The 18,535-nt window shown below is 43.6% G+C and overlaps 1 protein-coding gene across 4 annotated transcripts; it reads right to left on the bottom strand.

Moving 5' to 3' along the window:
* Window positions 1-51: 51 nt before the first annotated feature.
* cpne1 (copine I) lies at window positions 52-18,386 on the bottom strand. 4 transcript variants are annotated; one of them, XM_058055642.2, is made up of 16 exons: window positions 18,206-18,370; window positions 5,528-5,656; window positions 5,269-5,448; window positions 5,110-5,184; window positions 4,602-4,673; window positions 4,436-4,519; window positions 4,268-4,357; window positions 4,098-4,196; window positions 3,945-4,031; window positions 2,835-2,894; window positions 2,599-2,732; window positions 2,461-2,515; window positions 2,249-2,303; window positions 1,913-2,046; window positions 1,608-1,844; window positions 52-1,515 (listed from the first exon to the last, which is right to left on the bottom strand). In XM_058055642.2, exons 2-16 carry the CDS (start codon window positions 5,654-5,656, stop codon window positions 1,405-1,407), a joined length of 1,602 nt encoding a protein of 533 aa, XP_057911625.2. In that variant the 5' UTR covers window positions 18,206-18,370; the 3' UTR covers window positions 52-1,404. The 4 variants fall into 4 exon arrangements, with proteins under 4 accessions (XP_057911625.2, XP_057911623.2, XP_057911626.2 ...); XM_058055640.2 differs by lacking the exon at window positions 18,206-18,370 and adding an exon at window positions 6,714-6,854; XM_058055643.2 differs by lacking the exon at window positions 18,206-18,370 and adding an exon at window positions 6,698-6,839.
* Between the last annotated feature and the right edge of the window lie 149 nt (window positions 18,387-18,535).

Below are 18,535 nucleotides of genomic sequence, written 5' to 3'. Positions count from 1 at the left end.
GTAGCACCTCTGGGTTATTCCAGTATATATTAAAAAAAAAAAGACGCATCATTCTCATCTTTTCCCCAGATGGTTTATTGTCAATTCTCCACGCAGCATTCATACATCTTCAGTTGTTTGCGGTACGACTGATTAAAAGATGGTTAATGGTGTAGAACTGGTCACATGATGCACCAGATGGACCGGTTCAACATGTACTGGAGTGAACTGTGCAGCAAAGCAGCATGGGAGATGAAGTCCCAACAGAACTTTTACTATTTTTTGTTTTGTTGCGCCAAAGTGATGTTCTATAAAATATGGCTAAAACAGGCATGGCAAATGACATAATTAGTTTGTTGCTATTTTGACACAGAACTCAAATAACTAATGGCTTTGTCACATGTCATCAACACTTCACATGCGGATGTGCAAACTGACTTGGGGTCAGTTAAGTGCATGTTTTTACAAAAACAAATGTATACAATTTTGGCTTCTAAAACAGTAAACATCTTTTTTTTAGTAGCAGCTAAAGGTAAAGGTATGCGAGGACAGTTTGGAAGAACGATGCGGTCTGACTGCAGCATCTTCATAGCTCCCACATCTTATTCCTCAAACATCTCAATAAAAGGCACTTTCCTAAGGGAACCTCCGCAAACTAGATTGTCTTTCTTTCGGCTTCTTTAACCACAAATATCTATTTTCCGGAGTTTTAACTATCCTGTGTGTATCTTTGTGGCAAAGAAATATCATCTGCCAAATCAGTCCTAAGGCCTACATTGGCTGATGGTTGCATAGCGACAAGAAAGCGTTGGTATTACAGGCTATAATGGCGTTAGTAATAAGGCAATGGCAGTAAAGCTATGATAAGTTGAGATTTCTCAAATATATATATCCCTCTTCAGGATTTCCAGCAATGAAAGATTTATAAAAAAGTTCCAAGTATCAATCCCAGATCAATAAAAACAATTAGAGCCATTAACATCCTAATTGGTCACCAGGGTAAAGTAGTAATAAACGTGAGAAGACACAAGATGCAATAATCATCAAAAATAATAAGTGGAGTGATGCGTGTGGTCTACGCTATGGCCTTAACGTCCCTGACCCTCCATTGCTTTAGAAACAAGGGTGTAATAAATGTGTACAAGGCTCTGGAACACCTAAGAGTTTGCATATCATCTAAAGTTAAGCTAAAAGCAGTAAAATTAACCACCATTTTAACTGAGGTGAATTAAAAAAAAAACAATAAAAAAAACTGGGAAAATTGCTCCGGCCTTTTGATTGGCTGCCAGTTGAGCGCTGCCTCATGATTGGTCTTTTGTGGTGTGTAAATGGCTATGGTCCTACTTTAAGATGATTGGGAATGTGGGTTAGTAGATTCGTGGTTTCGTGGTCGGCTGATGTGTGCAATGCGGCCTGTGGTGGTCTTCATGATTTGGCGGGCGCTTTGAGGGGCTGGAGACCTCTCATTTTGAAGTAAGAGACCACCTGGGTCGGGACCTCGGCAAGTACCGCCTGGGCCAGAGTCGCCATGGGCGCCTGAGGAGACACACAGGAGTGACATGGCTTGACTTCTAACCTTTGACCTGTGCCCTGCTTCTTGGCTGTGGACACGATGCGACAATACTCACGTCTTTGAACTTCCTGAAGGGGACAAACTGGACGATGTCTCTGGCAACGGTCTCGCCCACTGTGGACCTCAAAACCCCATCGTCACCATCCAGGAGCTCCATGGCCTTAAAGTCTGCAGGCCCCACCCCTACAATAATGATCGACAGCGGCAGACGAGACGCCCGAACGATGGCGTCTCGGGTCTGGTCCAAGTCAGTGATCTCTCCATCAGTGAGGATCAGGAGGACGTAGTATTGCTGCGGAGAGACGTGATGAGTGAAACCTTCTCCGTGCTCTAACGTTTGTGTGCTTGTGTCGTCTTTACAGAGGCGCTGTTGTTCTGTGCAGCGGTGGCGGCAATGGAGGCCACGTGGTTAATGATGGGAGAGAAGTTTGTTGGTCCGGAGAGTCGTAGCTGAGGGAGAACCATCCTGTAGGCTTCAACGATCCCTTGAATGCCTGCGAGAGAAGCATAGCCGTTTAAACCTGGATTATACTCCTGTATCAAGGCTCCAGCGTATAGCTTGCATATAGATTACTACAAAAGAACTGTACTCCATCGTTTTGTGAAGTAACATTAAACACAAATAACACATGTATACACGTTTTCAGGCTGCAAAGTGCTGCTTTCATGGGAACTAAGAGAAACACCAGTGTGTACCTTGGCAGTACGGGCTGGTGGGGTTGAAGTTGAGGGCAAACTCGTGATGCGCGGCCTGTAGGATCAACACGTGGCAGGACGTCAACAAAAAGCCGTTGCTACACTTAAAAGTGCACAACAGTAGCAATCGCTCTTGATGATGAATTTTAAATATGATACAGGAAGTGTACATTCTATTTTATCAGTGTTGCGTTTGTTGCTAGGGAAACCACCTGGTAGTCCGGAGGAAGTTTGGCTCCAAACCCAAAAGCAGGGAAAAGTTTATCGCTGAAACAAAAGCAGGCATAAACAAGTTTTCAATATTACATTTTCAAAAATATTCATCATAACGGTTGTGTTGTGGCACTGACGTGTCATAGTCTTGGACCACCTGACCCACAGACCACAGTGCGGACAGGTACTGGTTCAGCCCGTCTGAACTCATGTAGTGGAGAGAGTTGGGCGAGCGCGGGTCCCCATTGGAGCCGGTGAAGTCGATTCCCACCTACACAACAAATTCATTTAAAAAGACATGGGCTGACATGGAAATACGTGCTGTGTGCACTTGAAGCTCCACAGCGTAAAATGGAGCACTTGGCCGACGCACCGTGAAGTTGATCTGGCAGCCGCCCATCACGTAGTCCAGGAAGGTGTGTTGTGTCACCAGCTGTAGTACAAAAACACAGGAAGTTATGCTGCAGCACACACACGCCATAAGACTCAATACCAGGGTTCTCAAACCCGCTAGTTTGAGGCCCCCACTTTGATACGAAAGTTTAATGTTGAAATGACAGCTTAAAGCTGTGTGCACACCGGACACAATTAACATGATTTTGCCCCGCCCATACTGTTACCCCACCCTGTTATGTTTTGGATTAGCAATGACGCTAAAGGCTTATGACGCTGGGTACAAATAAATGCAGGAAATGATTTGGAATAAAACGGAAAATACACGTGAAGATAAAGCATCTCATCAAACATGTTGTTAAAGTTACGACGCTGCTCCCAGATGGAACTGAGTACGATGCTAACTTGCTAATTGGGTAAAATTATTCAGTTTCATTAATGTTCATGTTAAAGGTTAAATAACTTAATACATTTGAATCTGGAAAAAATAATCTCTACCCACTAACCATATGTGGTTTCTTATTTATTTTTTTCATCTTATTTTGTGTATAGAAAAATAAAAATTAAGATATTTGAGAACAGTGGAATGTTTTATCAGATATTTTCTTGTGGAAAACCAGAACCAAAGCACTGAAAAAAGTGTAGGGTATAGCAGAAGCAAAAGCATTTTTTTTTTTTAACCTGATGCGGCCCGGCTTCACTTAGAACCTAGCTCCAGTGGCCCCCAGGTAAATTGAGTTTGAGACCCCTGCTCAATACCATCATGACTTGTCTTGTTACAATGGTAATACCAGTTGTCTCCAGCAGAGGGCAGTAGACGGCTTTTAATGTGACAAGCTGTTACAACTGAGGAGCTACGTTCATTGGAAGCAGTACTGATGGCATAAAACTGCACATTGATCTGTTCAAATTTTTGGATTCTTACTAATTTGAACATCTAACAACACATTTAAAGCCCTCTGCAGGCCCTAAAAACCGTATGAGAAAATGCAAGGTTAGCAACGCCAACATGCAGCCACCTAGTGTGCTGATTTAAAGTATGAAAAGATGTGGGAACCTCCCTATAGCTGTACTATACTGTGGTCCATACCTTGCAGCTCTTCACAGAGACCACTCCAGAGTTCTTGTAGCTCTTCTTCTTCTTCTGTTTCTCTGGGTGGATGCAGTCAAACGCCACCTACAGGACAAAAACACATAAACATAGAAGTGCTTTTCTTAATGACGTTCTCATCAGTGAGCTCACCGGTGAACCGGAGGCCGCCTTCTGCAGCTCCGATACTTTGGTGGTAAAAGACCCGATCAGATCATGTGAGCCGTCGCTGTCGTGATCGGAACAATCCACCTGAGGAAGACAAGAACGTCAGCATCTGCAGGATGGCACAGCGGGAGCAGAGGTAGACTGATTGGGGGAACCTTGAGGGGCCTTTCCAGGTCACTGCTGCAGAATGTCTGCAGGGGAATGGAAAACTTCTTCCAGGTGGGACTCAGGTTGTTCTTCACCACCTACCAACACACACCTTTCATTAAAAATAAATCACCAACGACATCTGTGTGGCAAGATGAATTTGTATGTTTCAGTACCTCTGTTCTGTGAACCAGTTGCCATTTCCCATCATCTCCTTGTTTGAAGAACTCCAGGAATGGATCAGATTTTCCAAATGTGTCCTTAGGAAATTAGAACATCAGTTTGTATGACAAGTGTCACAATGCAAAAGCACATATGACCAGCAGAAGGGGTAAAAGTTACCTTCTTGTCCAGATTTTTTGCCTCCAGCTCCAATGTGATGGCTCGGTTGTCCTTTATCTCCTCTGCTGTGATCTATCCATGCACACCAAATACTGATCAGTACAGTTTTAAACAGTGAGGTGCACTTTATCATGTACAATGTTAATCCTAATACATCAGAAATATTTCTCCACAGATGTATTTCCTTTTGTATAATTTCAATCATTACTAAATGATGATTTTGTGAAATTCCCGATCAAATACAGGGCATAAATCCAACGTGTAACGTGTAGTAGATTTATTATACTGTACACTATGACTTTCTACAGTTTGTGTAATTTAATGAAGTGATTATAAAAAAAAAGTCATAAGGCGCGATGGACAGTACTCTGCCGCACCTTGAAGATGTTTGTGTAAATCTGCCTCCAAAGGAGTCAGTGCCGTACCAGCCATGAACGTCACCATGCGTCACTGCTTTTAAAGTATATTGAGGTTCTTTAAACACACACGCACAAGCTAGAGTACATACAGTAATGCTTCCTTTGCCAGCGGGTTTGCCCTTCTTCAGCTGCAGTGGTCTGGTCAAAGTTTTACTGGAAACGATCTGAAACAAAAACACACACAGCTCACAGAACCAGAGTGGACTGAACAAAATTAATAAGCAATGTGTGTTTGTTTAGTCAGTTACCTGGCCCAGGGTCACCTCCACCCCTCCCAGGTAATCATCATCGCCCAGGTCAGGGGAGGCGTTGTCAATGTCGTAGACGCCAAGTTTGAGATTCTGGACCGTCTCAAAGTGATAGTCCAGTCGAAGGCGTTGACTGAAAGATGGACTGGACGTGTTCTTCAGACGTTCGGTGCGGCCAAGCTGACACAAGACGGAACTGTCATTATTTGTGCGCACAGACAAGACTAGCTGGTCTTGCCTAGGTGAAACATTATTGAACCTCGGTCCAGGCATCTTTTCCCGAGCGCTGGAGGAGGACACACAAAGGATCCGACTTGGAGCCGACATCTTTATCCAGCAGGTCCTTACAGGAGACACTCAGCTCCACCTTTGAAACGCAGTCTGCCATCTGAGGGGACACGAGTGGACGAGAAAATAAATTATTGTTTATAGTAATTTCAGTAATGGTAGTGCTACTTGTGTTTGGGAACCACAAATAAGCATTCTTTCTGGATTCACACAGAATTACCTCTTCACAATATATTTAACCTCCTTGAGAACATTCTACACATTAACCCAAACACAAAACAAAGCCAGCACTGCTACCAAGATAGAACTGAAAGAGATTATGCACATCTATAGTGATTTTACATCATTCAATGACAAAATACACTATTTCAAATGTGTGAAATGGCTAAAATGCAATGAATTACCATACTAGCACCTAGCAAGATAGCACTTAAGTACTGGAAATGCTAATGGAACTTAAATAGTCACGTTCCTTCGTAAAAAAAAGTCATTTTGACATCGGAACGTCGGAATGTCTTGAATGTGTTAATGCTGGAATTCATTTAATCGGTCGAGAAAAAGAATTAGAGCACATTTTCTACTAATTTCAAGAGGAATATTTGGGCTCAAAATGGAACTTAGTGAAACTCGTTGACTCCACGTCTTCTGACGATGACAAAGCAAAACGCTTATTACATTTGATGTTAGCCAGGCAGAAAATGCGTAAATGTGTGAAAAAGTAATAAAGTTGTGTTGTTGCTTCTCCGCATTTTTCATGTATATGCCTCACACTGCAGCGTCGTGTATTCCTTTCATCCGTTACCAATGCAATACTATACTAACAATACTATTTCCGGTCAAAAGTGTCAGATTTTTTCCATCGCTAAAAAATGTAACATTGCTACTACTAACAGTCTGACTAACAGTTAACTTCGTACGCTAAAACAATACCAGTAACAATTGAGTAAAATAATGAGTTCCGTCTGTCTAGACTAAAAAAAACTATAAGGTTTCAATCTAGAAGTTACAGCAATCTCATTGTGACACATTCAATCGTTAATCACTTCATCAGTTAAGCGAAGCAGTGACTCACACTCGGAACCCGCAGTAGGAATCTACACAGTCCGCGTAACAAACACAGGTATACCCTATCAAACGCTACCTGATTAAACTTTTACCTTTGTTGGGCTTTTATTCGATCCTGCCAAAGTCCAAATTAATTGCCTTTTTGGCTATGAAGTCACACCAAAGCGACGCAGACTCTGAAGCAAAAAGGAAGCAGCAACCAGCATGCCTTCATTATGATTGGCCAGCAAGCCGAAGAACAGCATACACCGATTGGGCAAAAGGACTGTCTGTCATCGACACCCAGTTACTTCCGGCCTCTGCCATTCAAAGTAAGAGCACCATTACGACCGAGCCAAACATACAAAACACTCCCAGAGTACACTGCTAGATTTAGAAGACATGAACAAATGTGTTTAATTGCCACGACGGACTCCACCGTCATCGTATATACAATATTTAGCTACATACGTCCACTAAATATCATACACACAATACTTTTGAATCATTTGTGCACAATTTATTGGCTGTTTAAAATCAAGTGTCAGGTTTCAACTTATACAATGTATTAAAGGGATGACAGATGTCAAGAGCCTAAAAAGCTCCAAAACAAAGCCACAAGAGAACTATTGACAAGCAAAATGAACATGTGTGAGTTCTCTGCTTTTATGTTGAAGGACGGACTTTGGAGCCAACATTACTATTGCAGGTAAGGCACAGCATATATAGTATACACACATACAGCATAGATACATACACAAATACGCATATATAAATATATATACACATACATACATATTCTATTTTCCAATGCTGCTTGGTGTCTTTCCGTCAGCAGAAAGTTCTCTCATCTTGAATGTCTCTGCAGGGAACTTTCATCACTTCATGCATTTTAACCATTTCCCACAGAGCAGGTCAACCAGATAGTAAACAAATTAAGCATGTGCAGGTCCAATATTAGGCCATTGGGCTGACATAAGCAACAAAAAAAGTATCACATTATATCAGCCTGCATCTAAAATCCAGCAACGGCCAGATGATCAACAACAGCATGTGCTAATGTGTTGAGCATAGAGAAGAAGTGACGTCGACCGTGTGTATGTTTCATTAAAGTCTGAAAAAGGTGTTTCAGCTGAGTACAACACTTGTATGTCATGTACAAGTTTCCCTTGGTGGCACAAAACCAGGGAAGCTTACAACCACCAAACTCATTGCGCATTTGAGGCATTACCACAGACTCGCACTGAATCCTGAACATCTCCGGTGCAGCCTCTGGAAGCATTCAGCAAGTTGTAGGCTCACATTAGCCCAGCGTGGTGCAGCTCCGGTTACGGATGCCATATTATACTATACCAATATACCATCTATTCCATAAGCGGCAGATGCCGGAGCACTTTCTGGTCAAGCAGACAGGAATATTGCGAGCCAAATGGGAAGTTATATGCTTTGAGGTTGAAACTACTGGTGCATTTCAAAATAAAATTAATCTAACACTGTATTGTCTTTTATTGCCTGTATACTTAATGCATACACATTAAGTCGGTAATGTAAACATGACATGATTACCAGTAACGTAGGGTTCATAAAGTGTGTGGTAGGCTCTCACTTCACATATTCAACAATGGACTAGAGGCTCATCTTGAAAAACACAACATTTTGTATGACAAATCTATGACAATGCAGCTGTGCAGGCAAAAACGGATGTTTACAAGTCAGAGCGGATCTCACTGCAATATCTACCTAATGGAGTCAATGTGAGTGGCACACACGGAAATCTGGACTGCATCAGACCCACAGCTACAATGTAGTCAATGTGCGCTCATCGGTGGTGAGTAAAGTTGGCTTTCAATATTTAACTGAGCACCTGGAACGTTGCTATGCCTACTCGCCAGTACATTATGGATAAAACTAGTACACCCGAGACTAGATCAATGGCAAGTAACCCACAGCTCCATAAGGGCATACGGCTCTTCAGCCTCCTTGTCTTGGCTCCTTTTGGTTAGAACAAAAAAAGCTTTTATTATTGATATGTTATTTTAATTTGGTTTATTCTATATCTTGGGGGGTGGAAGTGAAACTTTTACAGCAATTAATTAAAATGCATTACTTTCCTTGCTGATATTGGATTGATATACCGGCTGATATTCAAGGTGGCAATATTGATATCAGATCAGAAGTGAAAAGGTATCTCCCATCATATAGTGAATGTTTTATTGCACTGCAAGACAATCCATGTACCCATCTTACATGCTGCATGCACACGTTTACCTCGTTGCAGCTAAAACTGACATAGCATTTACATTAACTCGAACTTCTAGAACGTGTGGTCATTGCGTTTTTTTGTCCTTGATACATATGACGTAGTATATAGATTTTATGTTATGACAACTGGTATTTTATGATAGTATATTCTCACCTCCCATCACTGTTCAACTGTGAGACAAATGTCCATCCAAAATAATTTCAAGGCTGCACACCGGCAGCAACCCATTAAAGTGACTATAAGAATCCTAACATTCATGAACCAATCCTATAGCCACGCATTGTGGTGTCCAAGTGTTAAATGAACTTATCCAGCCTGATGAAGATTAGAAAAAGGTACATGTATGCACCAGACTAGGAAAGCCACAACAAAGAGAAAAGAAGTAGAGAATTTTCATAGACTTACAAGGATAAAGTTGAAATATTTGTATACCACGGGTTTTACAAGAACAATTGTGTTATTTTAATAACAAAAAGGGCGGCATGGCGGTCTAGTGGTTAGCGCCCCCAGGGTTTAATTCCACCCTCGTCCATCTCTGTGTGGAGTTTGCACGTTCGCCCCCGTGCATGCGTGGGTTTTCTCCGGGTACTCCGGTTTCCTCCCACATTCCAAAAACATGCTAGGTTAATTGGTGAGTCACAGAATTGACTCCATAGGTATGAATGTGAGTGTGAATGGTTGTTTGTCTATATGTGCCCTGTGATTGGCTGGCCACCAGTCCAGGGTGTACCCCGCCTCTCACCCAAAAGCTGCACAGGAAGGAATAAAAATTCTTACAAGATTCATGCAAATGCTTCTTACTTCACCGTGCATACAGGAGGCTCAAAACACGACATCAGAAGACACAGCAATCAGCTTGACTCCAGTAGATAAAAGAAAGCCAATAAGGGGGGTGAGTTCATCCTAAGACAATGAGGAGGCTGCAAGAGAGTCGATGGCAAGCAGGTGTACATCAGGAACATCCTTTTTATTAGCCAAAAGGAAGGGGACACCACAGCATGTATGTTGTATAGCATCATACAGACGTGTTCACACTGACAGCATAAACAAAAGTGATATTTAAAAAAAGAGAACACATCTGCAATATTAATCAAAAACATACAAAAAAAAAAAGCTACCAAAACCAAAACATACTGCAGACCTAAACTTCATGTGTAATTTAGTTTGTGTGTACATTACGTATGCACAAATGTTTCAGTCAGGTCCAACCACAGCAACATAAAAAAAAAGAAATAATTCAGTGACTCAACGTCTTCGCTGACGTAATAAAACAGGAGACCCCAAACTGTCAATCACACTACATAGCATCAGAGCCTGTTGTCGGAAGGTTGTCACGATGACACAACTGTCACTGTAAGGAGGTGAGCATCTTCGAAACACAACTTCATGTATGTCAACGTTACACCAAAGCAGTTGCGCGGTACATTTGACAATACACAGTTGGTTATCATCGCAACAGAGGCATGAAAGACAAGCATAGAAACAGAGCAAACATTTCACAGAAGCCAAAAAGCTTATGTTTCAACATAAAAGTTAATCACTTGAGCATACGGGAACAGAGCGTGACGGCAACGCAACGGCAGCATCCAAATGAGAACATTATAGCTTTCATTTGAGCATCACACAACAGCAACATGAGCGTGTCAGTGGGAAACCACAGCGGAGGACACAGGGATATTTACACAGATACAGAAACATGTTAGTGTTACCATAGCGACGATACAGGTTAGACTGACAGTATTTCCCCAGCTCTGAATATTACGCCATAGCAACAATACAGGTTAGGCTGATAGCATTTCCCCAGCTCTGAATATGAAGTTATCACAGTATTGGGCCTACACATTTTGCTAATGTCGTCGTTAGCAACATCACAAGGAAAAATCAGATTCTTCCCCCGCAGGGATAGGAAGAGCTTTCATCACACGCCCCTCAGCAACATCGAGAAAGGATAACCAGCATGGCAAAGCCGTGGCATAAATTATTTGTGTGTAGGGGTTGTTGACACAGCGGTAACACGTATCTACAGTTAGTTTGTTACGACCGGGATTTTAACCCAGACTCATTTTGACTTTCCGAGCTCCAATAGGTCGGTCATTGAGGTCCATGACAGCGGCCGCAGCCTCTTCGTGATTCTGGAAGGCAACCATGGCCTCGCCGGTCGGCAGGCCTTTCTCGCTGAACTGCAAGCACACCGAACCGGGCAGCACCTCGTAACCGTAGAAAAAGTCCATGATCTCGTCTACAGTGACGGTGAACGGCATGTTCTGGAGCTTTACTATTGTCGGGCTGGCAGCACCGCGTTGACCGTTAGGGTTGGTGGCTCCTCCAGGGGCAGGTTGGAGAACCTCGGCGCCTGGGTTGAACGCTTGCTGTCCACCTGCGGTTACTGCTCCTTGACGCCCTTGGGTGGTGTTGGTGGTGGTGTTGTTGTTCGCCCCTCCCCCTCTGTTCTGTCCTCCTCCCCCTCCTTTTCTGTTGGTATTATCAAAGGGCACCAAGCCTCTCAGCCCATCCTGGCTGAACGGGGCCCCCCCTACAGCTCCTGGCCGAAAGCCAGGTGGCTCCAGAATTGGAGCTGCGGGAAGACCGGTGACGAGAGGGGGTGCAACAGCCAGATTCACTTCTCCGAGTCCTGCTGCCAATGGAGGGAGTGGAGGGGGCCCCGCTAGTCCGTTCCCCGGAGCAGGGAATGGAGTCATAAATGGGGCGCTATTGAGGGTTCCCATGGTGTTTCTTAGAAAGTTAAATTCTTCTCCGCTAATCGCAGCAAACGGGTTGATCTGTGGCTGCTGCGGAACTGGCTGAGCCTGCAGATGCTGGCTCTGATTCTGGTTCTGTTGGTTCTGATGTTGGTTTCTCTGGCCTCTCTTGTTTTGAGGAGGGGGGTTTCTCTCGATTTCCTTCATCTGTTCAAAGGTCACCAAGTGAACAAAAGCATCGCGGCCATTGAGCTTCTGGCGATGCAGTCTTTCAGCTTTGCGAGCGTCCTCTTCGGTTTGAAGCTGGAATATAGCCTGACCTAAACCGTTCCCGTGACTGTCTGTCAGAACCTTTAGCGAGTCTTCGTAAAGTCCAATGCCCTCCAAAAAGGCGCGGACATCCTTCTTTGAGATATTGTAAGGGATGTTTGTGATGTGTGCACAGTTCCTTGGTGTTCTTAGGGTATCCTGGTTCTTTCCATCGCTCTGTGCCGCTTCCCGTTTACGAATGGCGTCTATCTTTTCAAGCATTCCCTTGTAGCTGATGGGATGTACTTGAATGAAACGCGAGCCCATGTACTGCATGTGAGCACCCAGTGCGGTTTTATAATCCTGTTCTGTTTTGAACTCCAGGAAACCTTCTCCGGTGGCTCGTCCGTTGGGTCCATAGGCAATGTACATGGTGTCCTCAACAATGGCCAGGTTCTTGAAGAATTCCTTAATCTGTTTTTTGTCAGCCTCATAAGGAAGGCCTTTCAGGTATACACAGAACTCCTGACGATGCGGGGATCTTGACCTTCCTCGTTGATCCCTGCCAGCGAGGCCAATATTACCACGACGGTGATGCTGGTCCTGCGATTCAATGTTTGGTTTTCCGCTATTTTGAGAAGTCTGAACCATAGTGCTGTTATTAAGGCTGGCCCACTGTCTCTCGGACCCTGGTGTGATCTCAATGAACCTTTGCCCCATCATACCGCCGCCCCGCTTCACAGCCTCAAAGCTGTCTTGCGGGGAGAAGAACTTGACCATAGCTCGACCGGTTGGACGACTTTGTGCGTCTCGCAACAAACGCACTCCATCCACGCCCAGACCCCGGAAAAACTCCCTGACCTCCATCTCTGAACAGGAAAATGGGAGATTCTGCAAGAGGACAAACATCTCGTCGGGACTGGAGACACCTGCTCCAGCAGCTGTGACTGCGGCAGCCTTCATATGAGCCTGGAGGCCAAGAGATGCAAGCGGGGAGAGGGGGTTGAACAGCATAGGGTTTGGGGTACCGATGGGGAGGCCTGGGCCAAGTCCTGCAGGCGGAGGTAAGGAGGGGTTGAAAGGTGGCAGGGAGGACATGTGGTGAAGATGGGACATCGGGGGTACAGGAGGGCCTTGGGGAAGTTGGGCGACGGTAGGAACGGGGGGTAGTGATGATACTGGAGGAGGAACAGGAATTGTGGGCAACGTGGGCATTGGTGGCATGGAGGTCATGCTGGGAATCGGCGCCATGGGTGGGGGCCCCGCGTTGAGAGATGCCAGTGCGGTGGTGATGGCGGGGGCGGGGCTGTAGCTGTTGGGGAAGCTGGGCACCATGCTAGCCAGGCTGGCCACAGCCTTGTTACTCTGGGTCTCCTGAGAAGAGCTCGCTGCAGTAACGGCAGACGTATTACTGAAACCCTGGTTTCCATGACTACCGCCTCTGCCACCTGCTACCGACTGCACCGCGGGTATGGGCGCGGCGGCAGCTTGGCGGTTTGCGTTTCCGGCTGTCGGTGGAGCAGTCTCGGCGGGACCCGCTCCGGCTTCAAACCTGCGGCGGCTCAACTCAATCATGTTCTGCATTTCCGTCTTGCTGCTGAGCAACAATGACACTTTGGAGCCCTTAATGGACCCACCTGTCCGCATCATCCCCAGCCGAGCATCCTCATCAGTAGCAAAGACAATGAAGGCCTCGCCATGTTCACCACCTACGATGTGCACTCCCCCATCAGGGATGGTGAGGCCAGAGAAGAAGTGCCTGATGTCCATGGTGCCGGCCACAATGGGCAGACCTTGCAGTCTGATGACTACCGCCATACTGACTGCTAATCAACAGGCCTACAACCTGGGGAGAGAGCAACACTTCTGTCAGATAAAAAAGGCCAAGAGGAGGCGACCTGTGGTTTCCAGATGTTCCGCAAACATTTTATGAGATTTGAGCTTCCTTCATTTAATAAAAGGTCCTAACATTTGGAAACCAGTGGTTTGTTTGGAAGGATTTAAAGCATGAACGTCAAACGCATTAGCAAAAAAAGCTGCTGCAGCAAAATAATAAATAAAACATTTCTCCAAAGACATCCGTAACTTTTGAATTTTGACTATTAATTTGAAAACAACAAGCTCAGACTACACAAATGAGTAAAACACTTGGACCAAAACAGGAGCAACCATGGATTTACACTAAGGCTGGGCGATTATTTGACCGTGAATGCAACAAAATTCCGTCCATGTCGATTACAGCAATCACTTCCATTTGTAAGTTTCCGGAGAAGTAAACAGAATGACCGAACGTGGAGCTAAATGCGGAGACGGGGGCGGCAACATCGACGTCAGCCGTTATTTGGAGTGATTCTCCGAAGATGAGGCTAGAAGGTTTCGGAAGAAAGGTTACTCAATGTTGTGGGTATCTCCAACGTGATGTAACGCGAATCACACCGATATGTAAGGTTTGTCAACAAATTGCTTAATCATTTGAAGAAGTGCCACCCAAGTGATTACATGGAAAAGGGTGGAAATGTGAGCGTAGTTTGTACAACCTGCCACTACTGCCAGCACAGTTCGGCCATCACTGGCAGTGCCGCCACTAGACCAAAACAGCAATCAACAGTCCCACCTTCAAAAACACATGGGAGTGTAAACAGCACTCTGTTTTGTCATATTTTCACTGCTAAAAACACAATTAATTGTGTGATTTTAGATTTTTCTGTTTGTTTTAATGTTGAGTAAAAGTTTTTAGATTTGTATATTTACTTTGCTATTAACATTTTCAACGAATCGCTAGTTTGTTAAAGTTTTTAGCATAGATACTATAAAACTGGCAGTTAAAAAACTATTTAAAAATTAAAAAAAAATCATGATAATCGAGATTGGATGATATGAAAATATATACTGTGATTTTTGGTTTTTTTTGGTCCTATCGCCCAGCCCTAGTTTAAAAAGTTTCATAAAACAGAGAAAGCACAAATATATTAGAATCGAAGCAAGCTCAAGAATTTGAAGGACTCAAATTCAGAAGGACTTGAACATCTCCAAAACACCGACCAAACATATTTAATATATACTAAACATTGTACACTTTTAGAACATTTTGAGCTGAGGTAAATATGCAGAAACCTTGTCTCCACCAATAAATATTGTCCAGTTCAGTTCTAAATATATATCAATATCAACAGGGTCCTTTTTTGCAGCACCCTTTGATCGCCATAGTAGAACACATGTTGCTTTTTACAGATAATATCAACATGCAGTTGTTTATTTCATTGCAGTAACACGATACCGCACTGCTAGCGTGTCACAATAACTGACAAGTGTGATTGCTAAACCATCTATTCCGCATGACTAGAAACGCAAGCAATACCTACCAAACTGAACTGTACTGTCCGGTGGAAACATGGCTACTGTAAACAACGCAATAATGCGCTGTAATCAAATGATGAGTTGACCTAAAAAAAAAAAAAAATCATAAGTATTGTTGACTAGTAAGAATATAGTTCTAGGTAAGTCAGTTAAGGAACCTGTGCTAACATCCTGTTCAGTCTGGTTCCTCTCAGGATTACTGATACATGAAAGCATAGAGAGAAGAGAAGTTGAGAAAAATGCGCTTCCTTAAAATAAATGTCCCTGTTTTTCGACAGTGCAACACAGAAGTTTATGTTTATGTTTCCATCACACCGACAGTAAGACGTCAGAAAACACAAAACATCTTAGGACCTCAACTAGAAATGGGCGATTTTCTAGACAACCACAATGTATATTGTGTTCAACAAAACCTTCGTGTTCCAACTCAAATGACACTGCTAATGACTATAACGTCATGAAAATTGAACAACAAGATACCATGTGCGACTTATGATGACATCTCAAGTACAGCTACAGACTAGCTTCAAGTAAAACTGTCACCATCTCTGCAGTAAACGAAGGTCGAACAGCCGACCATCCATCCATCCAATGCATCCCACAGTTTCTGGCAAAGAGAATCAGTAATCAACAGCAACCGTAGAAACTAGGATCCATTTCAAAATCAGTCCTGAATACATTTCCTTTCGGAAACCATCACATCATAATGAAACATTTTTCAACTTAAAACACAACCTAGTTGATCAACATATGGAGGCCCAATAGCTGTTTTAGGAAACAACCATCATCCAGCAACAAAAACAAACAGCATTGCCATAATGGTCAGATAAAGCAACAAATATTATAAACCAGTAAAAACAATGGCAAAACATACAAAATCATATCAACCAGAGCAGGCTCAGCATCATGTCAACAGCAGGAGCATCATTAGCATTACTAGCATGGCTTACAAATCAACTCCCACATCCCAGCAAAATGGAAGAGCAGCAGCAGATACAAAGCATACAGATGAGAGATGCAGCGTGACAAAAAAAAGATGTTGCGCCGAGCAACCATGACCCCGCCCTGCAGCTCCTCATACCATCATCGACCTGATGCAGCTCCACGTAAGATATTTAAACTCGGGCCACAATGAATGTGGCTGCCAACACAATCAATGTTATCCTCGGGAGGAAGTGTTGACTGTCAACCTTGGTCTTAAATGTTACAAACTGTATGGAGTCAGTTCATCATCACGTTTAGGGGGTATTCTGCGAAATTGGCTCAACCAACCCAGGCTTTGTGCTCAGGATGCAACTCAATAAAACCTAAATTCTGCAAACAAAGCTAAATGGGATTGCAACAGTGGTTCTCAACTAACTTTGTACTACTGCACGTTCACATAAAGTGGCTGTTTGATGGCATACTTATCTACCGCCGCACAAAAATTCTACCACTGCCCCTCAATGGCAGTGTTGATGGGTTTTGCAACAAAAAACACACCTATATTGCATTTTATTCCTGGTGCTCGTCCCAAAAAGTGAGCACATCCAGCGAATTCCCTCAACTGAAAATCTATTTCGCTTATAGATTCATATTACTACCAGGGAATGCGAGTGGCCATCTTTTTCCAACGTCCTCTCGGGGGCACCACAAGTTCTCAGAAATGGTGATGCCATCTCCAAATCAGTAAAACTATCACTTTCATAGCTAATTTTAAACTGAAAACCTTGACATAACCAGGTTCTGACCAGGTTATACAGCCGTCCGGCTTTCCACTTAACCCACTAAATTCGCTTCGCAGAATACCCTCCCCTCACAAAGAAAGCTATGGTCCAAGAAGCAGTATAATGCTAAAAGTTGCTCAAGGCACAAAACAATCACCATTCCATCGCCGCAACCCATTCTCGTAACGATTAAAAAGTTTACAGAAGGGATTATACCAAATATTCTTGATCCACTATCTGCCCCGAGATGGCAGTGCTGAGGCTAACAGGCAGCAGGAAATCAATAGTTGTGAACAGAAGTTTCCATTGTAGCAGACATAGAAATCAGTCACAATCGAGCAGACAGCAGACAAAGAGAAGCCGCCTTTAAATCCCCATAACACCTGAAAAACATTAAGGACAAAAGACATCATCAGCAGTCAGCCTCAAACAGCGAATATCGGCATCAAACACTAACAGTCCATTTGTGTGTGTGCATGTGTGCACTTAGTCCTTAATCCACCTGACATATAGAAGCCATCGTCAACAGTCACAGCATCACTGCTTTGAGAACGTAGATCGAGGCAACAAAAGGAAACGATAGTCTGTGACAATTCGGGTGCGCTTCAAACTCCCCCAAAAAGACTTTGTGGTTGCAGGAAAATATGCATGAAGCAACATTTCTGCTGTGATTTACTTCAAACACACACCATGGCAGCCTTAACAGCCTTCAAAACGGTCAGTTGTCCAACAACCTAATGCACAAAAAGCAACAAACAAAATTATGCTCCATTCATCAATATCAAGCATCCTCCAAACAGTTTATCCTGTTTGATGGCGGATGTGTGACGTCACCAAGTCAGTCAGTTGGCTAAAATCGGAATAGTCCACAACTCAACACAAAATTCACAGAATGTTACTTAACTCAAATTCCATCCGTGTCTTGGTTCACAGAAATAATACAATTAAGTTAACTAACACCGAAATATTAACAACAAAGCTAATTGTTAGGTATCGATACTAGCATGGTTACAGCAACAGCATCCCGACTGAGCCTAGCTAGCTGAAGCCTGATTTGTAACAAAGCATTCATAATAGCAAGTAATTTCACTAAACGACACCTGTTAGACGAAAGTAATGTAGAAAAAAAATACTAATGTGACTAGTTCTGGTATAAGTGAATCTAATTTAGCAGGCTACGCCCAATTAGCTCCTTTTGCAGCTAGCTGTATGTTGCTTTGTGTGTGAGTGTGCTGGAGCGGACCACGGTCGCCATTTTTGGCGGCCAGTGTTAGCTCCTCGCTCCCGGTGTGAGTGCAGCATTTAGCAGGTCATCTCTGCTTGATTCTTACCGAGGAATCTGTCAACTAACACACTCAGGTTTGATTCATGCACGGGCGTCTCGGCTGCTCTCCTCTTAGCAAACTAGAGCTGCTGCGGCTGCACGAAATGTCGGGCAAACAACGCGATGTCTTGCAGTTACCGCGAGAAGATGACGTCGGCTCAACCTCTCCTCCTACTGGTGGTTGCTTGTCGCTTCAGACTTGAAAGATTGACATTGAGTACATAAAATAGCGACAAGGGGTCTTGAATAAATGTAATAAAAATAAATATACAAAACGGCAAACATTGACAAAATAGAGCAAAATGACAATTTTAAGAAAAAAATGCTGAAATGTTGA

Source organism: Doryrhamphus excisus, linkage group LG18 (assembly GCF_037039965.1).
Source record: "Doryrhamphus excisus strain RoL-2023G ecotype Guam linkage group LG18, RoL_Dexc_Guam_v1.1, whole genome shotgun sequence".
Classification (NCBI taxonomy): domain Eukaryota; kingdom Metazoa; phylum Chordata; class Actinopteri; order Syngnathiformes; family Syngnathidae; genus Doryrhamphus; species Doryrhamphus excisus.
This window is presented reverse-complemented; position numbering and strand designations above follow the sequence as displayed.

Coding starts and splice junctions, on each gene's coding strand:
- cpne1 (XM_058055639.2), bottom strand. CDS start 13,629: ATGGCGGTAGTCATCAGACTGCAAGGTCTGCCCATTGTGGCCGGCACC.